Genomic DNA, 14,369 nt, shown 5'->3' on the forward strand with positions numbered 1-14,369 from the left:
ACCGACTGGCCAGTTCCAGTCGATGTCAAGGGACTTAGAAAGTTCCTTGGTTTAGCGGCGTACTTGCACAAGTACTCTCGCAATTATGCAGAGATGACAGTTCATCTCTCTCGTCTCTTGAAAAAAGACGAGAAATGGTTATGGAACGCTGATTGTCAGCGTTCGTTTGAAGGTATCAAGCAAAGCTTGATGCAATCGCTCATCTTGGCGATTGCAGATCAAGACAGACCATTTCATGTGGTCTGTGACGCCAGCGATTTCGCAATCGGCTGCGCGTTAATGCAATATGACACAAACGGCGTGGAGCGCGTCGTCTGTTACCAGTCGCGTCAGCTGCAACCAGCTGAACGCAATTATCCAGTGCATGACAATGAACTCCTTGCCATGAAATATGCACTGGCTAAATTTAGGGTCTATCTCCTCGGAGATAGACCGTTTATCGTTTATACGGACGGCCGTTACCAGCCCACACCTCTCGCAAAGAATGGCGAGATGGCTATCCTTCTTCGCGGAGTATAACTTCCCCGTTGAATATAAACCAGGATGACTTAATGTCGTCGCTGATGCGCTATCACGCCGACCTGATTTTGAGCCGGCTGCGCATTCCAACAGTAAAAATAATCCCACTGTTGCAACACTCATTTTAAGTGTTCCGTCATCAACATTGTTTGATGACATAAAGAAAGCCTACGCACAAGATAAGGACCTTCTGCGTTCACAAAATAAACTGATGAATCGTACTAATAGACATTTCAAAGATTCACTGGCTACATATCGATAGTCATCCGATCGATACACATCACGCAACGGCTTATTGTATTACACAGCCTTTGCCGGCGACACTCCACGTGTTGTCGTCCCAACTCACAATAATTTGCGCTTGGCATCGTGTATGAGTGTCACGATGCACCAATAAGTGGGAATCGTGGACGTGAGAAAACTTATCTCACAGTAAGTCGCGACTTTTACTTGCCCCGCTAGTATCAGCTCGTGCGCAAGTACATTCGTGCTTGCGAGGTATGTCAACGGGTGAAGCCAATCCCTTCATCCCGTGCACCTCTCCAACCTCTACTACTTCCGGCAGAATGTTGGCAGTCCGTATCTATAGACTTCGTCTTCGGATTTCCCGAAGACGATCACAAAAATAATAAAATCCTTGTTTTTGTAGAGAGATTCAGCAAGATGGTATCTTGCTGCAGTGCCAGAGTCAATCACGGCTCCGGGCTGTGCCCGCGTCTTTATCGACACGGTATTTAAACTCCACGGTTTACGGCGGATTGTTGGCAATCCGTGTTCCGATCACTCGGAACACGGCTGACTATGTCAACTTCTGATCATCCAGAGACAGATGGTCAGACGGAACGCGTAAACCGCGTCCTCGAAGAGATACTTCAAGGTTACGTCCAATCGTATCCGAATTAAAGCGAGTTTTCACCGATGGTCGAATTTGCCATCAATAGTTCGGTACATTCGTCTTCAACGCAAACATTGTTCTTCGTGAATGGATTACGCCATCCACGCATACTCACCCAATTCAAGAGATCCTGCAGTTTAAGGGGGGACTCGCACGAGCAAAACCATTTCTGGCTCATGCTCATCACGCGTCGAAATTACCAACGAAGCGAGTGATGTCGAAGCAATCGACATCGAAGATGAGAAAGATCTCATGGCAATGCGCACAAAGCTCACTAAAAAAGACAAAACAAATGAGTCACTCGAGAATCAGTAGTCCTTTTTGTACAGGATTCCATTGCTAACACAGTGGACCGTCAGAAACGGAACGCAGACAAACATGGAAGAGAAAATATATAAATGACCTAGTACTACTCTCTACGGTAAACCTACCTAAGCGCGTAGTCACTAATGTCGGTAGCAGTAAACTACTAAAGAAGTTCATTAAACCATTCCGTGTTCTGCATCGCAGAGGCAATGCGTACACATCCTACATTTACGTTGGTCGGCTCCGCCCGTACCATTAGCACGCGGTTTCTTCCGAGGACGAATATGACCACCCTTTTCAAGAATCCCTAAAAAGATTCTTGTGATCACGAACCAGATTCTCATGTTAAATCTGGAGGTTCTCATGCCGAGTCCGAAGATCTTCGGAAGCGCGATGGGCGGAAGACAGCTCATCACGAATAGCGTGATATTTCCCCTCGTACTTAAACATGGAATACGCACTCTTCGAATGCTATTCCAACCGTTCAATATGCTGAGCCTGCACCGTCTGCTCTAACGAGCGACGGGTACCGCGCTCGTGATCAAGTTCTTCCTCCAAATCATAGGAAGTGATAGAGTTTGTCGATTTTCGACTCTAGATCCGACACATGGGTCGGATCTAATTTTCCCTCCGCCGCCACAACCATTGGTGGATTCCCACAGTGGTCAACGGTTCCATGTGGAACGTATTAAAACCACCGTGATATGAAGGGGCATCGAACGAGTTATCTTGTTCGCTGGTGCGGTTATCCACCCTCACATGACAGCTGGGAGCCTCGTTCCTAGCTGGTTGTTGACGTTGAGAGCCTCGTCCGTCTGTATGACGAGACTTATCCGATGAATCAGAAGGTGCATTGGAATACACGCGCCTCTGGCATTGTAAATTAATTGCAAAACGTCAATCGCATCGCGCATCTCGTAAGAGATGCGAGTCCTTCCCCAGGGCGAAGAAAGTGAATAAACATCCCCTTTCACTCGTTTCCTGTTGTCAACACAACACGGACAGGTATCACCCCACGTGAGGCATGGAAGTCCTGCCTTACAAGACAACCGATGCAATTTATACCTTGCACTGGTTGGAATTCGTTTCACAAACTTAATGCGAATCGCGTTAAGTTTTTGAAGCAAGGTTTCGCGTCAAATCTCTGACATTGCGAATAACTCGCTCCAGGCTTGTATCGGCGAAATTTTATCTCGCTTGTTGTTGCCTACACCATCGATGCTTAAGAAAAACATCGAGATAAAATTCTTTCTCAACGCGAAATTTTTCGCGCTGGGATCAAGGCCATGTAGCATTGTCGAAATAAATATGGGATATTTATTGTGAGGGGTAGTCTCTCCAGACAAGCTATTGAGTGGCCGTTCGGCCAAAAGCCACGGCTTCTTCTCAAGGGCAAGACGAGACATTTTAGTGTCTACGATTCCCTGAGTGATACCCACTGAAGCAGGGGTACCACAAGAACTTTTATTACGATGGCTTACGCCATCGTCATCACCACGCAGAGAGATATGTGCTGGTGACGGCACGGGAGGCGGTGCTGGCGATGAGGAATCATCCCCATCGTCGTAACCAAACATGCTATAGCGATCGCTAATAGCACGTCCATCTAATTCAGCCCCCTCATTCAAAGGCTCATAGTCAGCCGCCTGACGATGATCATGCGACTGTTCCGTTCTCCCGAGTCGGACAAAATGGCCGACTCGCACTTATAGTCGACCTCCATAAAGGGGCGCATTCACGTGGTGAATCACCACGTGCACACGCAACATCGAGTGTTGCGGGAGAAGACGATACTTCGGTAGACGGAAGCCGCCGCAAGAGACAATAATGTGTCGCCCGCAGCTGCATGAACCGCAGCCGAAGGCGCCGCACTATTTGCATACCGCATTGACTTGTTAACCATGCGATAAAATTAAAAATAATGGTTCTGACCAATCAACATCGTTTACAATTAAGTGGTTTTATAGTGACCACTCTATTCAATAACAAACAAAGTGATTGTCGTTTAAGGGAGGGGTGATCTAACGAGGTGTATTGTTACATGAAATTACACTTAGAGGTTGTTAAATAATATAGTAATTAAAAGGTAGATAAAATTTGGAGAAATTTACTTATAATATTTGGAGAATATTACTTTAATATTATATCTACTTGCTCCGCGGTCTATTCAGCGCTGGACGCGCGCATTGAGAGAGAAAGATAATACTTTTGTTACATGTTTAGTATTAGTTTATAATTAAGTTAGTATAAATAGATAGAAAAGAGAACAACTTTATTATATTAAAAAAATTTATCTTTTAACCCTCTTTAAAGCAAGTGTTTTAAAGAGATTCTTCCTCTGCACGTACTAGTTAGTGTACGTGAAGTGACGTGAGGAACCACTCGCACTGAGGCAGTGCGAAGGTGACTTGTACTGAAGCAGTACAAATTGGACTTGTACTGAAGCAGTGCGAAGTGGACTTGTACTGAAGCAGTGAGAAGTGGACTTGTACTGAAGCAGCGCGAAGTGGACTTGTACTGAAGCAGTGCGAAGTGGACTTGTACTGAAGCAGTACAAGTCGGCAGTGCCCCGTTTCACTACTCAGTCGACGTTGTGCGTTTCGAATGCGCGCAGCCCACTTCACATCAGTAAGACGAGCTGTTCCAACGCCGCACCCCAAATATCGCACTGTTGCCACAAAATTCCTTCACGTTCACTGCTGTTTAAAAAAATTATTTTACTTTTGGTCAGTTGAAATGTAAAGCCCAACAAAACTACCGTCGAGTGTACAAGTAGTATAATGAACCAGCCTGCGATTTGCTTTACACTTTTTAAGATAATGTCAAATATATAATAAATTCTCCCTGCACGCTTTCTCCGTGCATGTGCCTGTGGTTGCTAAGAAAGATATGCTCTTGTAAGCAGAGAAGCTTAAAAAAGAATTCTTTGGCATCGAAAATTACGCTCAAATATCTTTTACAGAATGTCGTGGTGCACCATCGAGTCCGACCCCGGTGCGCTTCGGTACCTTTTTCCATCACAATTTACTTTTCATTGGCAATAATTTGTTGTAGGCGTTTTCAATGCCCTAATTGAGGACATTGGCGTTCAGGGTGTGCAGGTAGAAGAGCTCTACACGCTGGACGAACAGCATATCGCCAACTTGTCGCCTGTTTACGGACTCGTTTTTCTTTTTAAGTACGACTCTAAGCATGAAGAGGATGGTGAGGCACCTGTCAAGGTAAATGAAGAAGAGGGGCTATTCTTTGCTAAACAGGTGATAAGCAACGCCTGTGCTACGCAAGCAATTCTGTCTATTTTGCTGAATGCGCACGGCGTAGAGCTAGGTGAGACGCTAACCGAGTTCAAGGCCTTTACTAGCGAATTCCCATCGGACCTCAAGGGGCTTGCAATTTCAAATAGTGAAAAAATCCGTTTGGCCCACAATTCTTTTGCCCGGGCCGAACCTTTTGTGGTGGAAAGTCGAAAAGCGACGGAGGATGACGACGTGTATCACTTCGTGGCCTACGTTCCCGTGAATGGCAAAGTCTATGAGCTTGATGGACTTCAGGAGGGTCCCATATGTCTTGGCGAGGTATCAGATTTCGAGAATTGCGACTCGTGGCATCAAGTGGCGTGCCCCGTTATTCAAAAGCGGATTGAAAAGTATTCAGCTACGGAAATAAGGTTTAATTTACTAGCGCTTGTAAAAAATCGGATACAAACGTATGAAGAGCAACTTAAAGCTATTATTGAGGCTGGTGGAAGTGAGCAACAAGCGGTTCAGATCCAAGCGGACCTTGCTGCAGAGCAACACAAGCGTGAAATCTGGGCGCAGGAAAATAAGCGCCGCAAACACAACTACACTCCATTTGTTATCGAGCTATTGAAGAACCTAGCGTTAAAGCAGGAGTTAGAGCCGCTTATAAAAAAACAGCTCGCCAATGCGCATTAGTAAGCGGGACATTTTGTTGACCAAATACCACATCCATTATTAAAAATTTATTAAGTGCTGAAGGTGCTCCAAGTGGAGGCCGTAGAGACCAGCAACAGGTCATGATGTTTTACTCTAATTGCGTGTTTTTAGCACCCTCCACGTAGTTGTAGAACCATGTGAATAGTACCACCCGCCGCCACATTATAGTCTTGCAGCGTCTTGTCATCCGCTCTGTCAACAAAAGAAGCCGAGTCGTTAGAATCGAATATGTGTTTCTTGGCAACACTACGGCATCACATACAGCTGCTTCCCACTGTAAATAAGACGGATCTGGTCCACCTGAATTCCTTCTTTCTCCTGCAGCGCTTGCTTCACATGCAGTATCTGCTCCCACACCACAACAAGTCTTGCATTATTATCGCAAATATATCCCCCTGACCACGGGAATGACCATACCGTGTTGTCTGGTTCGAAATTGAAAGTCTGTTTTCGCCCTGTAAGTGTCTACATCAGTTGAATTTAGAGATGCGGTCGCCGAGATAGATAAATATGGTGTAAGCTCTTGCTGCTAATTGTAAGCTCCTGGCGCACCTTGATCTGAATCTGCATAATTATTCACTTTTAAGAATTGTGACAAAGTGAAGGACTTGCTCCTAGCAACTTATGCGCAACATATAACTGCTTTTATAATGTTGCCGCACCAACTCCATAACCACCATGTTCTCGCTGTTCTGGGGGTTGTGGAACTATTTATTTAGCAAAGCAGAGCTACATCTTCTCATTGTGGGTCTTGATGATGCCGGCAAAACGGTAGGTAAGTGTTGAGGTATTGTTGTAGCCATAGAGACTAAACATGTTTTGCTACGGAAGACGCTGCTAGAGCAGCTTAAAGGTATCTTTGGCAAGAAACCAGGCATTCCGCTCGACAAAATTCCGCCCACGGTTGGGCTTAATAGTACGCAAGCTAGAAAAATTGGTGATCTTTTTCAAAAGCGCTGACTTTGCGCTGCTTTTGCAGTTGCAAGAGTTGATATGAGACGGTCGAGAGTCATTTTTTGGGATCTCGGGGGACAGGTGCGAGAGGCAAGTGTCCGTGCCGACTTAAAAAAGACTCATAAGATTTTGCTAACTGCTGAAAGGAGCGACTTCGTGCGATTTGGAACAAATATTACAGCGAGAGCCATGGCATTGTGTTTGTCATCGATTCAGCCAACATCGAAAGGTTTCAAGAAGCCAAGACGACATTACGTAGGCATGCCATCAAAGGTTGTTAAGATCGCTCTATTAAAACATGGATGGTTATGGATACAATTATAGATGCAATGCTTACGAATTCGGAGTTGTCAGAGGTGCCTCTGCTAATTCTTGCCAATAAAATGGACTTGGAGGATGCCCAGACTGTAAATCAAATTGCGGGGATTTTGGCTGTGGAAAGACGTCAAGGCGCCATTGCGAGTTATCCTATCTGTGCAACAAAAAGGTATGCCTTTTTGTTTATGATGTGTGTAAGCGCTTCCGTTACAATATGGATGGTTCAACGCAGGGAAGGCATTGAAGAAGCAATGAATTGGCTGGTGGACGCTGTGAAGACTAGCGATCGATATATCGAAAAGGCGGCTACCGGCAGCACGTGAGTGCCAGGTTTAAGGAGTAAAAAGCTATTAAATTGACAGCATCACCTCGTATTCATTGACAGCTCATAAGGCGCGTAGTATGGGCACTAGCTCTACAGATTGCGCATCCTCGCTAGCGTACTGAGCTCCACAAGCGAGTGACCGGTTCGAAGAGCAATCTCCTCTGCCGTTTCATGCTTAGAAAGCGCGTCAAAAGTGGCCTTGACGACAGTAAACGGGTTACGCTGACCATGGGTCTTGGACACAATGTCCGTGATACCAAAGCAGTCAAGCACACAAGCTACGGTGTCACTCACCGTAAGTCCTTTGTCTTTCGGTGCTGGACGCAAAAAGAGCGTGCAACTATTCCACTTCCCATGCACTTCGTGATACAAAGTGCGGTTATCAAAGCGGTCAATGTAGGTAAAGCGCTTCATGGCGAGCTTAGTACCACGTAGAATCGCAAGAGGTGGCGAAGATCCCTTCCCCACCGCATAGCCCGCGACTCCGCGCATATTTCCGACAACAACAAGCGCTCGAAAATTGACAATCCGCTCCTGCGTCGTGACCTTCTGCACTTGATCTACATGCACAATCTGGCGCAGCATTCCCATTCGTCCAAGATTAAGCTCTCCTTCTTCTTCCTCATCGGCGAATTCCATCTCGTCACTTTCCTTGTTCATAGCGCGAATGTCGCGCAAAATACCTGCGTCAGGCGTTAAATACTGCCCCGGCTGGTCGGGGTCAGCGAGCGTAATGCCATCCTTCTTAAACTCGTCCAAAAGGCGACGACGCACTTTGCCGCGATTCTCGGGTGACACAATCATAAAGCGACTCTTTCTGGCAGCTTCGGGCATAATTTGACGCTGCGGCAGTGAATCACGTCGGCTTTTGTCAATGATCTTGTCAGGACCCTCGTCGAAGTCATCGTCCGAGATGCGCCAGTCGTCGTCGGATGAAAAATACGCCACCTGCAGTTTCTTTCCGGCATTACGTCCATGTCGACGAGCTAGAGCTAGATTAAATCGATCGGCAAAGCGCAGCAGCATGCTCTATGTGATTAAGCAGCTCTATAAAAGCTGGAGAGCAGCAGCTACCAATTCACAGCCAAATGCTGTACCAGTCAAATATCCGGCGAAATTAAAAGTTTCAGGAATTTTGTCGAAAAATTAAATTTTAGTGCTAAAAAATCACTCCGCATTGATTGAATGCGAGCCAGCACGGCTCATGCCTTCCTCTGTTGAGATAGGTGGTGCTGCAACAAGCTGCACATGCACTCGAGATGATTGCACATCTTTGCGCGAAGAATTGGCGCTGCTACGTGGCGATTTTCTGGAGCTTGAGAGCGAAAACGAGCAGCTCTCTGAACAGCTTGCCACCGTGCAATCGGATGCGAGCTCTCAAGAGATACAAGTACAGCAGACAATGCTGGAAAAGGACCATAGAGTCAATAAATTATACGCAAAGGTAGGAAAGCTTAGGACGCAGCTGCAGAAGCAGATTGAACGTGACACTGAGAAAGCGACAACAACTTCGCTTCTTACGTCTCTATTTAAGCCTTTAGATAATAGGATTGAAGCTTTAAACTTAAAGAATGAAGCTTTAAAGCTTGAAATTACTAAACTTAAGATGCAACTTGAACGAAAAGCTGTGGCTGAAACCAATTCACATCGACAAGTGACTCAAGTGACTGCGACGAGCAATGATGAGCGAAGTGAATTCTACACGGCGGCGCTCAAGGAAAACAAATTTTTGCGGAATAAAACAATGGAATTACGAAAAGCTATGGAAAGCATGGTAGTGCAAATTAACGAGTATAAGGCGTCTAACGCTACTATGCAGGATCAATTGAGATTGTATCGCGATGCAGCAGACGAATGGACGCTGGAGATGACACAGTTGCATATTCAATGGGACAATATAGAGAACGAAAGACTGAAAAAGGAAATACAGCTTATCGGCACTGACGAGAAGGAAAGCAACGTGGATGCCGCGACGAGCGATGCCAAAAACAAGTTTCACGTGGAGCGAATATTGCATCAAATAGACCAAAATGACGTCAAGCAAAAAGTAACGCAGAATATTATGTGTCTTGATCAGCAGGTGCAGGAAAACCAGTATTTAAGCCTTGTCGAAGTTGAAGGAGATCTTATCTGTAGGCGAATAACTTCTAAAATGGAAGACTTGGAGAGTCAGCTGATAATGTCACAACGCTTGCGCATACAAGATGATAATGCCTTTTTAGATTTAAATGAGCGTATGTTGCAAAAAGGAAGCAGCTCGGATAGCCTTGTTTTAAACAATGGCGATGCTGTTGTCATTAGTACCAATGACACTACAGTGCAGAGACAGAACGTTAAGCTTGGCGATGGTGAAGAGCATGCTGCTGCAAATATGAGGCTGCTACAAGAACAGCGCATTTTGGTACAGAACACAGAGCTGCGGCGAGTGATGATAGAGAAAAAGTTTCATGAACCTGACTATCGAAATGCAAACTATGAGCGAAAACCACTAGAGGATGTGATCAAGTATCAAAAGGAATTGCGCAAAGAAATGAAGCAGCAGCATCTGAATGTGATGCGTGACGACCTAAGCGAGCAATTAAAGGCAGTCAAAATATTGCATATAGCGTCCGAGTACTTCAAGGCCGAATGCGGCAAATTGTTTAGTTGTGTGTATAGTGATCTCGCTGGAGCCGACGCCTGGGAAGGTCAGTTCGCAATAGATGAGACTGTGACGAAGCAGACAAATAATCAAATGCAGGAGGTGGAGGCTGAGTGCTTGAAAGATCTGGCCCGAATTAATGGTCATGAATTTATTCAACTGCCTGTCTTGACAATGGAACAGGGGACACGAGGGATTGTTTTTAATATCAAACGATCAGCAGAGGTTGCAAAGAGACTTCAGGAATTCATTTTTAAGCGCGTGGAATCACATAATGAAGACAAGTTTACTAAAATGAACAAGAGTGATGCCGACGATACACTTGCTTGGATGCTTGATGACATATGTAAAGAAAATGCGCGATTGTTGATACAAGGAAAAGCACGATTGCTGAAAAGAATTGAGCGGCTACATCGCGAGCTCAAGGATTTCCACTCTGAACATTTAGCCCTTGCAGGATCACATTCAGTATCTAAGTCAGATGACGGAAAAGCTGTACTTTTGCGTCTGCTCGATGCTTTTGAACTTTTGGCTCGCAATACTCAAAAAGAAAATTTGCTTCTATTTATAGAATCTTGTCGTTTGCACGATGTGTTCGGAAAGATTACAGGTACAGCTCTTTTTGCAAATGTTCAATTAAGTAAAATCTAAGCCTTGTTTTTTCGCAATGGAATGTTACAACAATTTAGTTGATAAGGATGAGTCTTCAGTGGACAAATTAAAAACTTGCTTTGGGGATATTTATATGAAAGAGCAATTAAATTGCATAAAGGAGCTTGGAGAAGTCAGTCTGCAGGACGTGCTTTACAACGACAAGGAATGCCAAGAGGGTAAGGAGGACATGAAGGGCGACACAGAGCTGCGACAAGATAAAGAACTTTATTGCGAAGAAATTGCTGGAATAGAGCAACTTTATGAAATTCTGGCCCCTGAGTGTTTAAAGTACCAGAACATTATATCGCTTGCTGCATCTCAATTAAAAACAATGATAAGTAGAGCCAACCAGGAGCAAGGCAACCATGAGCAACAAGAAAAACAGCAGCACAATAAGATGGTGTCATTAGATGATCAAGCGGTTGTAGGCGCGCTTCAGCATCACTTGGAGCAGATTATGGCTATATATCAGCAATCAGTCCTGCAGTACTACCAAGAAGTAATAAGACAACAACACTCACGCTTGAAGGCCAGACAACTCAAGTCAGAGATTGAGGTCAATTCCCAGGAGTTGACTTCAATTCGAGAACAATCAAGTTACAAATTTCAATATTTGGAAAATGCCAGGAAGCAAGTTAAGGAGCGCGAGTTGACAGCTCGTAAAACTAAGTGGGTAGCGTTCCGTGAGCGCTTAGATACTCTGGAAGACGATCTGCAGGCTGAGCAAAATCGTCGAATACAGTATAAAACGTTCTGGGAGAACAACCAAGCGCAATTACCGCTTCACAACTTTCGACAGCAAGAAAAAAATAGAAGCAATGAAGGCTGCCGAAAGAGTCAAGTTGACGCGCTTAGCATGCGAGAAGTTATGCATATGGGGCAGCTTAAAGCTGCGTGTGGCGCTACGAAATCGAAGGACAAGAAATATCGGCTGCAATCTGAAATCGATAAAACAAGGATGCCAAATACTATGCTCCAAGTGGACGAGATGCAAGCTCACATATCAGAGCTTTTAAAGCGCAATGATGTTTTGATAGCCGATAATCTTTCACTGAAGAGCGAGTACGAGATTTTGAAGATGGAATTGCAGTACGCTCGTGCAAGGCTTTTAAACGGGGAGAGATGGCAACACGACATTCAGCGAGCTGTGGACCAGAGCTCTCCGTTGGTGCGGCAGAAATTAGGTTTTTGCGTAAAGGATCAGGTGAAATTACAACGAACAGCCAAGGTGACAATTGCGAGCTTAAACCAGCCTAATAACGAAAAGAACACGCTGAACAACGATTACCTGCAAAAATTTGCTGTCGTTCGGGCTTCAAGAGCCCAAGAGGGTGCACGAAATCGGCTTAAGACTACGCGGTTATATCAAAAACTTAATGAGGAGAATCAGCGGATGATTGAGCAACTTAAAGATGCAATGAACATTCTTAACGCGATGAAGGAAACATGTGTAAGTGAAGTGGTCTTGCAAACTGCTAATGAAAGATACGACCATATTCTACAGGAGTGGAAACTGGCTCATATAGCGTTGGAAGGAGCAAGGCAGTCAATTCGGAAGCTGCAGATGAAATTAAGCATATTGCGCAACGACAAAGATTTTGTTGAAGCTCATGCAGTTGAAGCGCAGGGGGAAATTTTGCTGCTCAAAGAGAAGCTTATTGAGAGCGTGCAGCATTGTTTAAAGTTAGAACACCAATTCGCGTTTGTCAAGTGTGACGTGGCAAAAAAAAGAAAAAAATGAAGGCTCTACGAGATGCTATAATCTTATAAAAAAAGAGTTTTTGAAAGCTGAGAATAAGCACGCTAATGAGATCGTCAGAGCACAGCATGCAAAAAGACAAGGAATGGATTTAAAAGAGCGAAATGAACAAGTGTACCATGAAGAGCAAAAGGAAGCGTGGAAAGAGGAGAAAGCACGATTGCAGACTCCGGATCGAATGCGTCAAGAAAAGCCGGTAGTAGTTAAAAAGCAGCAAGTTCAGCACAGTTGCATTGGAAGAAGCAGGTTGTTTTGAGGGAATAGAGGAAAAAGATAGTATCCCGAGACAAGTGCACCAAAATTGATGGAAGAAACTAAGCGGTTGAAGCAGTTGCTTGAGATTAATGAAGCACACAAGGCAAAAGACGTGGACGAGCTGGGGAGAAACATTAAGATAATGGAGGCCCAAAATTGCGCACTGCGAAAAGCTTTCGCTCCTACACCAGCGGCAGCTTTAGCAATTTCAGACGAAGCCAAAAAACGCGAGCAGCTTGAGACGGGCGAAAGCTGCAGCATCGTGTCGATGTCTTGATGCTGCAGCTAGAAATAAACCAGGCGGATGTAGCCAGCAAAACCCGTGAGCTTGAGCGCTGTAGTGAGCGTATATCGAAGTTAGAATCTGATTTGCTGGCTTTGCAAATGAAGAGTGGAGAGACTCATGCAGCTACAGTGTCTTCCAACTTTAATGCGTCTTCCAAGCACCAGTTATTAATAACGAAGTGCCGAAACGACTCAATTTACGAGATGTCAGCGGTAAAGCGAGACGAGTCGGAGGTGACGTTTACTGCTCAGAGTCTTTTTATGCATGGCATACCTTCGACTGGCGGTAATGTTGACGATGACCGCGACAATTCAAAAGAGTGGAGACACATATCGGAACTGCAACGAGAACAACAGCAATTTCTAATACTTCGAAACGCTCATGAGGAGCTTCTAAATCGAGGCGACGAACTACGAAGCAGTATAAAATCGTGACAAAGGATACCAGACTGCCAAAATTGGAGCTGGAAAACGTCGATAATTTACGTCTTGAGTTGATGCAGCTGCAGCAAAAGCAAGATCATGAAAGTGTTACTAGTGACGGTATTCCCAAATTGCGTCGCGCCTATGAACGAAAACGTGTGTTGGCGCAGTTGCCCGAGGAGCGGCTTAAGCTTGAAAAAGTAATCGAAAAGCTGCGTGCGGAAAACGATAAATTACAGAAGGCAGCAAATAGGCAGGCTTTACTATATCCTGAGCGAGTGAATAAAATGCGGCGCAAGTTGAACGAGCATAACGAAGCCGGGGTCGAAGCTCAGCTAAAATCAGTTTAAATCAAATGCGGAGAGTTGAAGGATAAGCTTAAACTTCAGCAGAAGCTTTTTGCAAAAAAATACTTTTCTGATTGCGCTGCAAAGCGAAAAAAATGCCCTTAGACATCAAGTCAATGTCAAAAATCGACAATTGCATTTTCTGGAGCATGAATTGTCGGATCTTCGTAGTCGAGTGTTCCAACTGAAGTTGTTAGTCGATCGCCATATCAACGTGGCAAACGATACTGAAAAGCAATTTTGTCACGAAGTGTGTATTAAGAAAAAACTGCAAACACAAGTATTCGAGCTTAAAGACGACATTTTAAAGCTTACCACGAAGACTTTTTGGAAGATATCGAAGATCTCAAATGTAAATACTCGCAAGCTGTTAGAAACAAGCATCACTTAGAAACGACTTTTAGATTAAATTTCTATTGTGTATTTTATATACAAGCAATGCGATGTAATTATACAACAACACATCAGACAGTATGTAGTAGGGTGCCACTATTACCACAGACTTGCCACAGCCAAAATACCTTTCATTGGCTAAATGGTGTAAACTAATATGAATGGGCGATATTATTGGTTTTATGTAAGATACATTATAAATTCTGTGTTCTTAAAACTGGTTTTTGCTATTATTTATATTCTCATTCACTATGGCTGTAACGGGCTAGAGTTGCCCTAATGTTACACAGTCCCCATTAAGTACATTTGGTACTTAAGGGGATGGTCAATTACTAAATA

At 44.4% G+C, this 14,369-nt stretch overlaps 5 protein-coding genes across 5 annotated transcripts; 3 read left to right on the plus strand and 2 right to left on the minus strand.

Annotated features, from left to right (window-relative positions):
* Positions 1-4,683: 4,683 nt before the first annotated feature.
* Positions 4,684-5,655, plus strand: CCR75_005160 (uncharacterized protein; the record flags this gene model as incomplete). Its single annotated transcript, XM_067963242.1, has 2 exons — positions 4,684-4,714; positions 4,775-5,655. 2 exons carry the CDS (start codon positions 4,684-4,686, stop codon positions 5,653-5,655), a joined length of 912 nt encoding a protein of 303 aa, XP_067816157.1.
* An 11-nt stretch (positions 5,656-5,666) lies between these two features.
* On the minus strand, positions 5,667-6,246 carry CCR75_005159 (uncharacterized protein; the record flags this gene model as incomplete). Its single annotated transcript, XM_067963241.1, has 4 exons — positions 5,667-5,868; positions 5,939-6,021; positions 6,094-6,141; positions 6,229-6,246. The coding sequence occupies 4 exons, from the start codon at positions 6,244-6,246 to the stop codon at positions 5,784-5,786; spliced, it is 234 nt and encodes a 77-aa protein (XP_067816116.1). The 3' UTR covers positions 5,667-5,783.
* A 101-nt stretch (positions 6,247-6,347) lies between these two features.
* Positions 6,348-8,430, plus strand: CCR75_005157 (uncharacterized protein). Its single transcript, XM_067963239.1, has 6 exons — positions 6,348-6,447; positions 6,508-6,592; positions 6,656-6,711; positions 6,777-6,885; positions 6,955-7,117; positions 7,181-8,430. The coding sequence occupies exons 1-6, from the start codon at positions 6,355-6,357 to the stop codon at positions 7,269-7,271; spliced, it is 597 nt and encodes a 198-aa protein (XP_067816114.1). The 5' UTR covers positions 6,348-6,354; the 3' UTR covers positions 7,272-8,430.
* On the minus strand, positions 7,364-8,299 carry CCR75_005158 (uncharacterized protein; the record flags this gene model as incomplete). The annotated part of the gene is made up of 1 exon (XM_067963240.1): positions 7,364-8,299. One exon carries the CDS (start codon positions 8,297-8,299, stop codon positions 7,364-7,366), a length of 936 nt encoding a protein of 311 aa, XP_067816115.1.
* Positions 8,431-13,364: 4,934 nt separating the features above from the next.
* Positions 13,365-13,640, plus strand: CCR75_005156 (uncharacterized protein; the record flags this gene model as incomplete). The annotated part of the gene is made up of 1 exon (XM_067963238.1): positions 13,365-13,640. One exon carries the CDS (start codon positions 13,365-13,367, stop codon positions 13,638-13,640), a length of 276 nt encoding a protein of 91 aa, XP_067816113.1.
* Positions 13,641-14,369: the final 729 nt, after the last annotated feature.

The sequence above is a fragment of the Bremia lactucae genome, assembly GCF_004359215.1.
Source record: "Bremia lactucae strain SF5 chromosome Unknown BlacSF5_NotPlaced_182_SHOA01000115.1_669280bp, whole genome shotgun sequence".
Classification (NCBI taxonomy): domain Eukaryota; phylum Oomycota; class Peronosporomycetes; order Peronosporales; family Peronosporaceae; genus Bremia; species Bremia lactucae.